The sequence below is a fragment of the Dioscorea cayenensis genome, chromosome 20, assembly GCF_009730915.1.
Source record: "Dioscorea cayenensis subsp. rotundata cultivar TDr96_F1 chromosome 20, TDr96_F1_v2_PseudoChromosome.rev07_lg8_w22 25.fasta, whole genome shotgun sequence".
In the NCBI taxonomy this organism is placed as follows: Eukaryota; Viridiplantae; Streptophyta; class Magnoliopsida; order Dioscoreales; family Dioscoreaceae; genus Dioscorea; species Dioscorea cayenensis.
The window spans coordinates 858,250-874,568 of NC_052490.1; the positions used below are offsets into that span (position 1 = coordinate 858,250).

A 16,319-nucleotide genomic window follows, 5' to 3' on the forward strand; every position below is an offset into this window, starting at 1 on the left:
ATAATATAAATATACATATATACATATACTCATCTCTTTATATATATACATATATATACATATCAAATTTTATATAATATAAATATACATATATATACATATATATACTTTATACATATATATAATGTGCTATGCATATGTGTAATCCGTATTAGCAGACTCTTTTAAGGTTCACAAATATTTTCAAAATTATGGTATTTTTCCAAATTTATTACTATAACCAATCAAACACCGAAATGAAATTATTCAAATAATGAATTCCCAACTACATATAATTATATCAAATTACCACAATATTCCCAAACATAATTATATTCTCAACTTTATTACCGTAATAATCACATTATATAGTAATATATCATGTCCCGAACCAAACGGTCCCCAAGGCATTTTCACGTAAAATTAACAAACCATTGATGCACTTTCAATTTTTTATTATATATATACTGAAACAAAGTTTTACATGGTTTGGATTAAATATATATCATTGAAAATAGAAAAATCAACACTAGGCGCAAGAAACAAACAGAATGGTTGCAAACATCATGGCATTTCTAGCAACGACAATATCATTAGAATGCAAACATAACATCATTTCCTGTAGCTTACTGCCGATAACACAAGGGATGGCACACAAAAATAAATTATGAAAATTGACCATGATTGGGAGCTTAGCATCTCACTTGAACAACTTCATTATCATGCTCCTATTTTACATGTCGGTAACAACTTTGGAAAACATCATTATCATGCTTCCTATTTTACATGTCGGTAGCAACTTAGGAAAACATCATAATCATGCTTCCTATTTTACATGTCGGAAACAACTTTGGAAAGCATCTACTCTTGTGAGTTAAATTAAACTAGTCAAACATCAACCTGCTATTTTATTTTCTTGTATTTTACTTCCAATATATCTTCTCCTTCGTGTTGATGGCTCAAATTTCTAGCAAGAGCCAAAAGTTCAACAAGTCTATGAATGAATGCATCACCCATAAACTATATCAGTGAAATCTCCCAAACAATCGTCTTCATCCTTTTAACAGGCTCACAGTATCATTCTTTCCTATGGCTAATCAACTAACGAAATATACTTAGCTTTCAAACCTGAAACCTAATTAACGTAAACCAAATCAAATCCAACAAACTGTTTTTCAGTTTAACCACCTTAAAAGCCGCTAACAAACAATTCAAAGAGAAATCAATCCAACTCATTTTCAAAATTCATTCTTTGGAGACTTGAAGCATTTTCAACATATGGTTCTCCATCATACAGCTTTTACCAATCCATGTATATATTCGTAACAATGTGACCATTACACTGCATGTGACTCTAACCTACCTCCCGCAGGAATGAAGGGCTCATATCAAAAAGTAATGCACAATAAACTCTCTAAGAATTGCATAGCAAAATTACAAAGAAGACAAGAGCCAAAAACCTGACGATGCTTCAACTTGGTACTATGGAGCAGACACCCTGATGAGGGAAAGCATGTCTTGCGCAATTTCAGCAGAGGCATTTGGTCGAGCAACACTTAGTGCCTTCTCTGACATCTCCGCCATCAACTTCTCATCCCCTGTCGAATTTATGATAATAATGATATGATATTAGCATCATAGGGGAACACAAGAAATAAACCATCATTTTGATTTCCATTAATTGATAAAATTCAGTGTGCTTCAGTTTTGCTATAAATGATAAGAATTTTTAATATATAAATATTATATTATCCATGAGTTCTCTCTGAGAGCGTACGCACAAAAGTATCACAACATAAAAGTAAGAAAAGCTTCAACATACCTAATACTTCATTGATTGCAATTTCTAAACAGCTTGAATCAAGTTCATCTTGTGGAATGACTTTTGACCCAGCAACGTCTGCCATAATATAAGCATTTTTTGTTTGATGATCATCTGCAACTGTAGGTGACGGTATCTGTTCAGGAAAATGAAAAGATTAGGCACATAAATATAAACACAATCTGGTCAACACTAAACTTTGTAGGAGCACATGAAGCTTCTTCAAAGCATCATTCATCAAGATTCAAGAATGCATATATTCTCTTAAAAACTTCAATCAAAATACGAGAAATAGTTTCATTTAGAGGTGGTATATCCACTTTTTTCCCCATTGTAGACTTTCATTCTGTTATATTCTCATGTTATAGCATACATATAGCCCTTCTATAGACTGACAAAATGAAAGGAAGAACCCAATATAATCAACTAAGCAAATAACATACAGAAGTCCTAGTTGACAATGGCAACTTTCTCATCCTATCAAACTGACAAAAAAACTAACAATGATCACTTTTAACCATCAAGGAAGCCATTTTCCATATGCTAAGAGCACCTTATACTAAACATACCATGCTCCAAGCTACAAAATTAGGCCGGAGGGGTCCCATTTGGCTTGCTGGTCACATTTCCCAGCAGGAAAATGGAAGCAGATAAAAGTTGCCTGTTTTCTAAGAGAGAGTGTTTTAGGTAAACTCATAGCCACAGAAGTACCCTTGGCTGAGCACACACATAACCGGAAATTTTCTTTTTTTATAATTTACATCTTTATAAAATAATAGAAATATGCAAAATTCAGAGAAACAATTATTCGTAAAGAAAATAATATTGCATATTATAAGGATAGAAAATAAGAAAAATAATATAGAAAATGCAAATGTGTGCGTATAACATGTGTGTGTGCATATATTCAACAATAATTTGATAGTAGCCCATGGCCATGCATATCCTAACCGACCAACAGGTAAAATTACTTTTTTTTAATGGGGACCATAGAAGCATTTATACGCAATCATCCAAAAGAAATGGTTCAACACGCAATGGATTGGATTTGACCAGCCTGCAAAACAATAACCCTTCCTTTCACATATAAATTGCTTGTGTCTAGCGCACTGTCGCAAACTTAACACGTGTGTCAGGGTGAAATAGTATGCACAACTATGCCATAGTACACTAAGGGTATTCTAGAACCTTACAACCAACTCTAGAAGATTCTAGGATACTATAGAACAATTTTAAAATTCTAAAAAGCTCTGGAGAGTTCTAAAACCTCACAGTACTAGAACAATAAGGAATAATGGAAAAATTAAGGGAAAATGTGTATGATATACAAGAATAATGTGGACCACTCTAGAAATACTTCAGTATCAAGCCAACTAGATTTATCTTGGCCATTCATTGTACTAGACCTTGCTTACAAATAGGAACCAGGTCGTAATTTATAAATCACTTCAATGAATACAAAACTACAAGCTTTCAAGTTTCTTCTTATTTTAATTGCATTTCTCAACTCTCTTAGCATCACAATAGGGTTAAAAGGTTGGCTTAACATCTTTTTAGGGGAAAGATTGCCTGACTGCCACATGGTGCAAATGTTCAACAAACAACCCGTGACAATTAGTATCAGAACTAGGTTAGTAGAAGACTTTGGCAACATATCAAACTATAAAAATTGCCCACAAGATGGAAGATGGCAAGTTGGTAACTAAGGAAATGTACATAAGAATAAGTCAAGGGGCATAGTGTTTGCATTGGACTCTAGACCAGCCAAAATGGAGTAAGCTATAACAGAGATCCAAGACAAGCACTAGAAAACTGAAGAAGGAATGGAGCAACTTGAAGAGGATAAGGAAGGACTACAGGAAGAGATGCAAGGTGCCCTCAATGCCATTGCTGAAGTCTTAGAAGCATGGCAGATGCATCATGACAGTAGCTTAAGGAGCTCAAGGGTGAGCTCATGGCATGTAAAGCAGCTAGGGGAATAAGGTACTTGCTTTCCAATCATTAGTTAAGACAAATATGCCAAAGCAATAACCATATTATGGCACACAAGAAGCCAAGGATGTGGACAACTTGGGGAGTGTAGGGCAGGATTCCAATTTCCTAGGGATTGTGGATGATGTCGCTAAGGAGTGGACGGCCTCATTATTTTTGAGCGATGTAGCCCCGTGACATGATGGTATGGTAGATATGTGATAAAGTTAAGCAGGGACATGACAACATCAACACATGAAAAGGCATTTGTCAAAGAACTCAAGCAACAATTTTATCCAGAATATGCAAAAAAACAAGGCTAAAGCTAAGCTGTATCTTTATGTTCAACAGGGTGAAGTTTGAAAATATGTGCAAGAGTTCAAAGTAATATTGTCTGAGATTCCTGACATGAGCAAAAAGAATTCCCTACTCACTTTTATGGATGGCCTCCAATGGTGGGTTAAGATGGAGCTATAGTGACGAGGCATGCAAACATTTTCACAAACCATTGCAGTAGCCAAACTATTTATTGAGTTCAACTAAAGCAACTTTTGAAAGTTCTACTGAAAGGCAAAATAAGCAGAGAAATAGAGAAGGAATGCTTTGATAAAAAAATGCCGCACAGGATTGAATATTAAAGGCAAGACGTCTAAGAAGAATAATGAGCATGAACAATCAAAATGGATGCTCATGTGTGAAATGCTCCACTTGGCAAGAGGTTGTCCCAAGCATTCTAAGCTATCTACTAGCATTGATGAGTGGGAAAGAAAGGCTACCCATTTAGGAGCCAGATGTCTCCTTAGAGCTATGAAGTCACAAGAGTTTCAACAAATGATATTTGTTTAGATTGAGGTCACATGAAAAAAGTTTAATGCTTTAGTGGATACTAGAGCATCAGAGGTATTTACTCAAAGGAAGCAGCAAATAATTTGGGTTTCAAACCCCACAAGATGGAGGCTACGAAGACCTTTAACACGAAAGAGGTTCCAGTTATTGGCACAACACATAATATCCCACTCCATGTAAAGAGTGGGCACTATAAGGTTACCATCACTATTATCCCCCATGATGACTATGAGATGCTAGTAGGATGACTTTCCTTTACCATATCCTTGCCTTGCCTATGCCTTTTTCTCAATTTAACTTTGCATATTAGATCCAAAATGCCATTGTGTGGTTTTAATTAAAAGAGAGGCAAAGCTGACCACCAAGCTATTATCTGTGTCATGCAACAGACCAAAGGGTTACAAAAGAATGATGTGACACTCTTAGCAACGCTTAAAGTAGAGGAAACAATTGAGCTAACTGCTCCCATCCTAAACAATATTCAAACTGAGTTAACACATTTAAGGATGTGAAGCCACCAGAATTACTTAAAGGATACCGCTTAGGTGAAAGATGGACCACAACATCGAGCTAGTCCTTGAATGAAAACCATCCACTCATGCCCTTTATTTGGAAACAACTGAAGGACTTACCAGATGCGGTTTTATTTGACCATCAAAAGCCCCCAAATAGAGCACTAGTGTTGTTTCAAAGGAAGAACAATCAATCATTAAAGATGTGCATAGACTACTAAGCACTAAATTAGCAAACTATCAAAATAAGTACCATGTTCCATTTATGGCTTGTTCGATCAACTTGGAGAAGCTGGATACTTTTCGAAGCTTGTAAGGTCAAGAAATTGGCAAGTCCATATAGCCATGTAGAATGTAACTAGGAAAACATACACAACTTGCTACGGACTTTGGAAAAGACAAGTACATGCACCTCCCTCCAGTTTTGCTCCAGGGTAAAAGACAAATACATCATTTTCGTAGAGCCTCTTAATGCTTTTAAAAAAACAGCTTGTGCTCAGTTTGAAAAGTTCAGTTCAGCGTTACTCAACTTGCTTTTGTTAAAACAATTCTAGTTTTCTCACCCATACCTGCTCTTTTGGCAAATTCTCTTATGTTTGTCAGTGAATGATATGATCATTCCTAGGGATGACTCGAATAGCATTACCTTTCAAGCAACACCTTGCAACATTGTTTGAAATGAAAGATTTAGCCGTCTATGTTATTTTCATGGCATTGAAGTAACTTTATCAACTTATGGTTAAGTTTTTTCTCAAACTATGTAGATATACTCAACAAAGCTAGCCTTACTAATGAAAAGATAATCACCACTCGTTTTTTAGGACAACATTAAACTTTCCCCAGATAATGGCGGACTTTTGAATAATTCCACTTAATATCAAAATGTTGTTGGCTCTTTTGTGTATCTCATAGTCACTTGTGCTGATATAAAGTCCACAAATAATGTTTTTAGTCAGTTAAGTTTTGCCCCTCGCGATATTCATTAAATAGTTGTTCTTCTGATCTGATACTTGCAAGGCATATATCATCATAGATTATTGTTCCATTCATATTAACCTTTGATCTCTTAGAGAAACAAGAAACTAGGGGTTGTTGCTAGATCACGTATTGAAGCCGAGTTTTGTATATGGCATCTAACACAGTGTGGCATCTTGCTTATGATAAAAAATTGTCACATTAATTGTTCACAACTCAATTTCATCAGCAGATAAAAGATACAGAAATCAAATGCCAACATTTCCTTCAATGTAGATTATTGATATGTTTGCAAAGACTCATAAGTGGCCCATTTTTAGTTTTCTTCTAAGCAACTCTTAATGCTTACTTCTTCTCTATCAATAGTTTAAGGAGGGATATTAAAGTATGAATATATGTTTAAAGTATAAACGTAATAAGGTTTTTTAAGGTTAAGTATAGAAAACCCTAATCTTTCTCTTATTCAAAGAAAGTCGTACCTCCATTAAATTTAGAGGAAAGATCTATTCTTTTAGTTTTCAAATCTAGATCCCTTTCTTTCAATATATATATATATATATATATATATTTGAATTGCATTAGAGAAAAAAACCTATTCTTTTAGTTATCAAATCTAGATCCTTTTCTTTCAATTATTATTATTATTATTATTATTTTATTTATTTTTTTATTTTCGGATTGCATTAACAAATTCTACTTAAAATTACAAATGGGCCTAATTATCACATGACAAAAAAAACGCAACACATAAATGATATAGGAGTTACTGAATTTAATTCGTCATCTGTACTATAATGGAAACATATTTAGAAGTCTTAATAGCATACGTAAACCAAGGTTGTCAGACCCAGACCGGCCCGGCCGGTTCAACCGGAAAAACCGGGAACCGGCCATGTGGCCGGCCCGGGTATACCCCATTGAACCAGGTATTAAAAAACCCGGTGTTAACCCGGTGACCCAGGCGGTTCAACCGGGAACCGGGTGACCCAGTTCAACCAGGAACCGGGTGACCCAGCCGGGTTAATCAGGTCACAATGTTTAATTTTTTTTTTTACAATATTTAATAATTTATTATTATTTTCTCATTCGAAACCACAAAATCGTGTATATTTATTAATATTAATTTATAATTTATAATCAATAAATAGAATTACAAAATATATATATATATATCATAAACATACCAACAAAAATTATCATTTAAAAATAAAATCTATTAATGTGTTATGTAAATACTTTCTAAAAATTTAATTTATTAAGAGAATAAAACAATAAATGAGTGTAATTTTATTATAAAAATATAAAATTAAAGTATTCTAATTAAATAAAAAATATAAGAAAATTTAAAACAAAATAAAAACTCAATTGAGATATATAAGTGAATTAAATTTCTTATCTATTTTAACAAAATCAACCAATAAACAAATAGATAAATAAATAAATAACACCGAGAGAAGTTCGATAATTCTATATTAATATATTAAATTTGTAAATATTTAAAAAATGTAAAAATAAATGACATAATTAGAAAACTCTATTGTATATAAGGTCATTTATCAATTTAAATATCAAATTTGAGTAGGTTTTATATTATAATTATGGGTTTAACATTATATTTGCTCATTATTAATTATTATAATATTTTTTATATTTAATTATTGACCCCGGTTCAACCCGGTTCGATCCCGGTCGAACCCATTGACTCCTGACCCCTGGGCTTAGTCGGATCATTGCCCGGGCAGGGTCTGACAACCTTGACGTAAACATGATGTGCAATAAATTCCCAAAAAAATAACATTTAATATTTAACCACAAAGGTAGTTTCTTTAATTCTTTGAAGTAATTCACAAATATCATACATGAAATAAAGCGCATAAATAATAACATTGGGGATAGAATCAATGTGTATGCAGCTCTAAGATTAGGCTATCAAGGTCACACTACTTTACGGTTAAATCTATTATGATCCAGCCATTACCAGCAATTATGTTAATGGCAGAATCTATTTGAGTGACAAAAGCATGCAAAAATTAGGGATGGCAACGGGTAGGGTATGGGTAGGGTATGCCAAAACCCTTACCCTGCACCTGTAACCCCCTACCCCATACCCGTGCATCTTACCCGTACCCTCGGGGTAAAAATCATACCCTTACCCTTACCCGCAGAGTACGGGTATACCCGCAGGTACTCGCTACTCTCGTTGTTCAAATTATCGAATTAAATTTAAATAATAATAAAAAATAAATTAATTATACATTATATTACAATCTTTTAAACACATCCATAAATTCAAAAATTATGAGTTGATATATATTTGCTTATCTTAAATTATATAATCACATAAAAAATGACGCTCTATTTAGTGACTCAATAGTAACTCTACCTTTTTGTTTTGTTCATGCTTTAACCATCTTGGTTTTTGTTTAAAAATTTTTTTCATATATCTACTATTTATATTTTTATATAGCTTCAAATTTTTATAAATATCTAGTAATAATATCTAGTAATATTTTTGATTCTCATAAGTTATATCCAATTGATTTTTTATTAGTATCTTATTTTTCATGATGTTCTTATAATTTTTTTATATTTGTTTATTTTTTTAATTTAATTATGATTCTTAATATATATCTAAAAATTCAATTTTGATAATATTATCAAATATAAATATAGAAATTAAATAAAATTTAAAAATAATATATTAAGAGAAAAATTTTGAAGTATTATTTTCAAATTAATCACTATGAAAAATAGATATTGAGTAAATTGTGAGTAAATGTTTAGTTTTATAAAAAAATTATATATATATATATATATATAGAGAGGGTAAGGGAATGCGGTACGGGTTTTACCTGCACCTCTTCAACGGTAAGGGTAAGGGGTAAGGGATGCGGGTAGGGTAGGGGCATACCTCCCTACCCCGATCTGCACTCATCAAAAAACTAATCGGTCATTAGACTACCCGATTGCAGACTCCGGTCAAAGAGGGTAATACCCTCTTTGACCCGGGTACTGGGTACGTGTATACCTCGCTCGAGTAGGGTACAAATTGCCATCTCTAGCAAAAATAAGTTTTCTTAGTTTCCAAAGAAAGTTAAAACATATTGAATCCAGTTTTCTTTTACTCCAAAATGGCAAGCTTATCTCTTCAACCATCTAATCTGATGTTTTCCCAACTATTTGTTGCACACACAAACATGTCACACCAACATTTAAGTTTCTTGGTTCACAACAAAAAAATAATAATCCATCAGAAAAATTCAAGTTAAAATATTCCAATATGATTGATAATGACATCCAGATAAAGCCTAAACAGATGGTTCTTCTACTCTATGAATGTGTAATACTTGTTTTCACAGTCATGCATGTCAGTTTGAAATTAAAAAAAGAGTGTTAAGTACCAAAAATAGAGGGCTTCCCAGTTGTCAAGATCTCAGTGCAAGTCATGGCCCCAGCTCTAGATACAACAACATCCGCAGCAGCATAAGCCAAATCCATTGAATGCAAGAACCTTTAGAAGGTACAAGCAATTAAATAAGGCATTAACATCATAAATGCCGGAACCATGAACTGCAGAACTTATCAGAATATAGCAATACATTGTTAGATTTTTAAATTATTTGAATTTTAGTAGAATTATAGTTGCTCGTGTCTTCTTAGATGGAGCATCAAATATAGTATGGTAAATACTGATTAAATAGATACATGGATCATATGAATTAAACTTGCATGATTTAGGACAAATTAACCTTAGAAAAAGAAACCATCATGAAAGCAAAACCTTCTGGCTACTCCTATACTGATGGCTACGTGGATGCCAAATATTACAATCTTATCAGCAGCATATGAAGTCTTATTGATATCTCAACAAAGTAATAATGCATGATACCCTATATAAGAAGCTCCATTATGTAAAAACCTAAGAGTTAATCCATATCCAGCCTTTCAGATTACTGAACAACTAATAAAATGATATTATATGACCAAGAAAAAAACAAAAATACAATTATACCAGATGATGATGGGAACACGTTTTAAGGGAGTGTTTGGATGGAAGAATAAGTGGTGGATTAAGCCATTTATTCCTCCTTATTCCTCAAAATTTTGGCAAATACTCCTTGTATGGCTTAATCCTCCTTAGAGGAATAAGGAGACTTATTCTAAATTAAGATCTGCCCCACTCAAAAGTAAATTATTCCAGATTAAATAATATAGGAAAAATTATCTTTCTACCCTTCACGCACCACATCTCTTTTTTCTACTTTCTCTTCTCCATCAACTATAATCAATAATGTTTGTATGCACCATTGCTAAAATATTAATTATTATGTATTTGACTTGATGATTTTTTTTTTATGTAGTTTTATTCAACCATAGTGTTATGTTTTATTATTATGTGTAATAATAGTTATAGTGCAAAAAATACGTATAATATAAGTATCTTCAACAATAATTAGGATTTTAATAATGAAAATATTTGATAGTGGAAATATTTATAATAATTAAAATAGTACTATTATTTGTTGTACTAAAAATAAGAATATTAATGATGATATATTAATTATACTAATATTAATATAATAATAATGACAACCACAACTATAATCTTTCTTTTGCCTCCATGTATATCATCCATATATATAGAATGAAAGGTAAACATCAATTTTAAAGAAAATGTCTCCTTAATCAAAATCCCCGTATCATTCCTCTTCCAAATAACTATTCCTCATTCATATTTATCAGGTTTAATAAATAAACACTTTGCTTCACCTTATTAAACTCTACATAAAAACTTTGAATTATCCTTTAGTTAAGACTACCCTGACAAGAAAAATGCATTGCCATGTGATGTAGAAATCTGATAGACACTAGCCAAAAAATGGAAACCTATCATCATTAGTGATTTGATTCAAATTTATTCTAATGAAATAGGCAACCAGTACATAATAAGCAACAAATAGGAAAAACAATGTCTAATGAAGAGAATTATCTAATAAGTAGCAAAAATTTACAACATGGAAGAAATTAAGGTTATATTAGCCTAGTTGATGGCTCATCATATGATTTGTCATATTAGCAAGACAATACATGCAATTAGAATAAATTAGCCATTAACTCTGCCGTACATATAGTAGAGTTGATGATGACCCTGCATGAATATATACCACCATAAGATCCAACCTGAAGTTGAAAGCTATTAGAACTTCACTCACATTCTACGTTCATTGCCTGCATGTTTGTTTTATTTGTTCTATGGCTGTTGGCCCTTAATTGTCTTATGAATAGCATTTGACACCTCACAATCTACAACTTACTAGTCAGGTATCCAGCAATATGATTCTAGTTATATATATCCCCATATAGGTTCTACTTAGAAAAAAATTTAACAAAAAAACCTAATATTTGCATCAATACCATTGTTATCATTGCCCATTCTTGATCACTCACCACTAGGATTGTCAATTGATCAAGCAATTTGTGAGCAGCTCAAGCTTAGCTCAGTAAATGCTCAAGCACGCCTCAGAATTTTAAGCTTTCGAACTGACCACAAGCTCTATTTTTTGGCTCAAAATTAATTTCAAGCCAAGCTCAACAGCTCAAAATATGTAAATATATTATGATTTTTTATCAAACTGACCTTGAAATAGTATCCGCCAAAGGCCTAGCTTGGTGGGCATACATATAATTATCTGGTTATTCAAGGGCCAAGTTTACAAATGTCATATGTCTAATCTCAAAAATGATCAAACTGACTCAGTTTTTGCCAAGTATGGAATGAAGCAAATGCCACAACTCAATGACTTTTACAAGCCTGAAGGAATGCCTTGTAAAATTTAAGGAATAAGAAAATTAATCCAAAGTTCTAATGTAAGAAAAGGGATTTTGTTTTAGTTAAAATCAGAAGACCAACATTATATTCTTTTAAAGTTTATAGAACATTTATTTATCCCTAGATTAATAGTTCCATTAAAGTTAAAGAAAAGAAGCATTTAATTGAGATTTACATCATTTTCATGCAACGCGTGGGTGATATACTTAAAACAAATTATAACAAAAAACAATGCAACTGTATAATCAACTCATAGAAACTAATCAGGGTAATGATTGTAATGCAAAGCAAACATCCTGCAAAGAGCTTTTCATGCATTACAAAATTAAGTCCATATTTTATGTTGTATCTTATTTTGGGCGCACACACACACACACGCGCGCGCGCGCGCACAAGAAAAAAGGAATTGCATAAAGCCAATCACTAGAAAAGTCAAACTAATCATAACCAGAACTATTATGTAAAGCATCATTCAGAAGGGTAGAGGAGTAGAGGGAGTATACTGACGGTGTTAGCAGCAAGCGCCGATTGTTCTTGACAAGGCTTTCCATCTCATTGTAGCCATCAGCGCCAGTCTGCCATATAATGTACCTATTCTTGTGTTCCAGCAGCATCTCATAATACATGTTCAGAACTGCAATATTGAGAGCATAGGCACCAGAAGAGCCTCCAAGAACAAGCACAACCTGGGCCTTCTCATCCCCATTCTTCGCCGAAGCCTTGGGGAAGAAGTGCGACCTGGCGACTGCCTTGGACACATATCTCCTCAGAGCCAACCTGACCGGATTCCCACTCACCACACACTTCTCCTTTGGGAAGTACTTCACGCAAGCATTGAAAGCAAGAAAGATCTTCTCAGCATAAGGAGCAAGAGAGCGATTAGTGAGACCTGGAAAAGAGTTTTGCTCCTGGATCACAAACTTGATGCCGGCGAGAGCGGCAGCGAAGCAGACCGGCGCGGCGACGTAGCTGCCGGTGCCGAGCACGATTTGGGGGCGGAACCGGCGGAGGATCGTCCAGGAGATGAAGATGGAGCGAAGGAGAGAGAAGGGGAGGAGAAGATTGACAGGGTTGAGGAAGGGGCGGAATAGGCGGGCGCTGGGAATAGGGGGAGTAGTCATAGCCGGCAGAGGGGACGACTTCGCTCTCCATGCCGGATTCTGTGCCGATGAAGAGGATCTGAGCGTCAGGGTAGGCATTCTTGAGCTCGTCGGCTGTGGCGATCGCTGGGTAGATGTGGCCGCCGGTGCCACCGCCGGTGACGACAACACGGGAGGCCGGAGCCGGAGCTGGATGGGTGAAGAGCAAGACAGCAAGTGAGGGATCTGCGACCGGCGCGGTGGCCGGGGAGGTGGTGGTGGTGGCTGGGGGTTGAGGAGAGGGTGTTTAGGTAAAAGTAGGAGAGAGAGGAGAAGAAGATTGAGAGGAGAGGAAGCCATGGAAAGAGGAAGAGGAGCAGGAGAGGAAGGTTAGAGAGTGTGGGAGTGCAGCCATGGACCATGAAGAGCCAGGGGAGGTACAGTGCAGGAGATGACATGTTTTTAATTAAGTGACAAAAGAGAAGGAGATTGGGAATTTCTTTCCTTATTTAATAATAATACTAGTTTAATAAAATCAACCTGCTACTAATGAAGGAAAATGGGAAGTAAATGGCAAAAATTATCCTATGGTCTCTAGAAACTTTTTTTATTGTTTTTTTAGATAGTCACTTTGACATTTTACATCGGGTTTTATAGTCTTTTTTTATTGTATATTTCAAATGCTTTTTATCACTACTCTTCCCTTACTTTACTACGGAAGTAAAACTCCTTTGTCTATGAAAACCACTAGGAAGTCCCATCGAAGTCTTTTAATTAAAATTGTGCTAGTTTTTATGAAAGTGTAATCTTAGGAAGTCAAAGAGAGTCATGCGAGAAACCCCAAATGTGTGAGTTCTATTTTTATTGTTTATTGGTCTCTTATGGTCTACATTATTTACTACTTAGTTATGCAAGCCATTTTTTTTGTAGCTTGTGAATAGAGACCTTTCTTACTATCGTAAGGCATAAAAAAATCAATAAAACAATTTGTCATACCAAAAAATGTATAATAAGAGGAGGGGGCTCCAGTTTCTCAACCTAGAGTTTAATGTGTTAACCTTGTAAGAATCTATAATAGGAAAATTGTGCAACAATCGAGCACTCTAGTTTTCTAGGCTGAGAGTCTAGCGTATCAATCAAAAAATCACAAAACAATTTATACTATTAATTTAGGGCTAGACTTCCTAAATATGTGTAGCATATATCATATGTTCAAGAAGAATATAGTGGATATGATGATGGATAAAGAAGAAGGAACCGTCGAAGGACTCTCTGGCTCTTTGTACCCGCATAAATATCACAACCATAGTCCATATAATTTCTGAAATTTCAGGTTGTTAGAGATGTGGCCTTGGTTGAAAAATATATGTTATGTATGGTTTGAATACATTGGAAAAATGCTTATTAGTCCGCTTTTGGTTTTTGTGTAATGTTTTTATTTATTTTGTTCTTTTTCTATTTGCATTATAATATTACTGTTTAGTAATGGTAATTATTGATTATTTCTCCATATTTTCTAAATTACTTACCATAACTGTACAGTTTTATCCTAATTATCAAGGATCCGTTATTTAAAAGAGTGCCCTTCAATCCAAAGTTCATGTAACCCTCACAATCATATGCAAGAGCTCTAAATATTGTCAAGTATTCTCAATCTTCTAAGGTGCCAATAATCAAATTGTTTCAGGGTTTTACAAATGTGAAGCACTTTAAGGGGCACTAAGCATTGCTATCATATATAATTTTGATTATACTTTTTTGAAAAATGATAAACACAAAGTCATTTTTTAATATGATGCAGTTTGCTGCAAATGATGAATCTATGCCTCGTGAGAGGATAGTCTTCTAAAATTTAGAATTATAACAATACAATTTACACAAACACATTTGTGTTGGTACATTGACTGTCAAAGAGTAAACACACATTGATTGGATTGTAGCAAGTCATGTTTGAATACACCTATTCTATCAATGTATCTATGATATATGCTCACACTATTCTATTGTGACCAACTGGCACTCTTTGTCAAAGCATGTGTCATACAAATCCTTATGATTGATTTTTAACATCCAATTAAAGATTCTCTAATTTGTGAACTATTTAAGTGTATACATACTAAACCCTTCTAGTGTTTTTCTTGATATGAACCTCACCAACTCGTGACGAAACCCTTAACAAAAATTGACCCGATTATTTGCTAATACTAGCTTGGGATGGAACCTTGACCCATTACTTATGTCAAGCAAGAAACCTCGGTATGTGAAGGCGCGAAAGCGAGTTTGCGGAAGGATGTTTGATAAGTCGATGATTGAGTATCACGTGAAATTACGATAAGCTCAAAATAGTTTTCAAAAGAACCAAGAGAGAATTCAAAAATCTCACAATTTTTGGGGTAAAAGGGTGATCCGATTATTTCAACCAAAAAGGCTTCTTAAATAAAAAAGTCAATGAATTTTGTCAACTAATAAAATTTCTAAATTAATACCAAAATTCCTAATTTACTCGATCAAATAAGGAAAATACTAAAATAACAATTGTTTAGCTAAAATTGATTCTCTAACAAAGTCAAAATAGTAAGTAATCCTTGATGTTGATTTATGCTTTTTTTTATATTGCATCCTTGAAGATTTCCTTTTTTAGTTATCACAAATTCAAATTTGAATGATAAATTTCCGGCCATGTAACACACTTTTATCACCTTCAATGAGTCTCCACGAACACTCCTAACATAAAGGCTTCCATGATGTTTCTCAAAGAACTTTCCCTTGCATTTTGATAGTCAAAAGAGACTCGCATTTCAGATATTTCAGAGAATTTTCTAAAAAGTCTCACCGACTAGTCTAATAAGAGGGATAGAAATAAATCGGCATAGGAGGAACTAAAAGGTATGGAAGAATGTTAAAGGGGCTAACTAGAAAGTTCAAAACTTTCAACTCTCGATTGGTAATTTTTTTGTGTTCAACCCATATATATGAGCAACCACGTGCATTGCTCCCAGTCGAGCTTTCGCCCATTGTGGAAAAATTCCCTCTTCTGCCTCCCACATCCTAAATATATATCATAATGAATAATATGGAATGTGGGTAGAAAGTTTTTAAAATAATCATTTTCTCCAAGTTTATTTTTTTAAAAAAATTTCCATAAAGAATAATCTAGCAAAACGATTCAATATCACTATAAAAAAACTCCTAAAGTTTAGTTATTAAATAAATATATTTAATAATTAAAATTTAAAAAAATTATAATATTAATAAATAGCTATCATTAATTAGAAAAGTTGTTTACATAATACTCAAATTATTGT

General features: G+C 33.8%; 1 protein-coding gene across 1 annotated transcript; it reads right to left on the reverse strand.

Moving 5' to 3' along the window:
• Positions 1-1,255: 1,255 nt before the first annotated feature.
• On the reverse strand, positions 1,256-13,374 carry LOC120251847 (UDP-N-acetylglucosamine--N-acetylmuramyl-(pentapeptide) pyrophosphoryl-undecaprenol N-acetylglucosamine transferase-like). The gene is made up of 4 exons (XM_039260503.1): positions 12,443-13,374; positions 9,509-9,616; positions 1,802-1,938; positions 1,256-1,577 (listed from the first exon to the last, which is right to left on the reverse strand). Exons 1-4 carry the CDS (start codon positions 13,372-13,374, stop codon positions 1,462-1,464), a joined length of 1,293 nt encoding a protein of 430 aa, XP_039116437.1. The 3' UTR covers positions 1,256-1,461.
• Between the last annotated feature and the right edge of the window lie 2,945 nt (positions 13,375-16,319).

Excerpts from the sequence above, each read along its gene's own strand:
- LOC120251847 (XM_039260503.1), bottom strand. The coding sequence starts at position 13,374 with ATGGCTTCCTCTCCTCTCAATCTTCTTCTCCTCTCTCTCCTACTTTTA. Across the intron at positions 9,617-12,442 it reads CGGCGCTTGCTGCTAACACC|GTTCTTGCATTCAATGGATT; the intron begins GTCAGTATACTC and ends TACCTTCTAAAG. Across the intron at positions 1,939-9,508 it reads ACTGGGAAGCCCTCTATTTT|GATACCGTCACCTACAGTTG; the intron begins TGGTACTTAACA and ends TTTTCCTGAACA.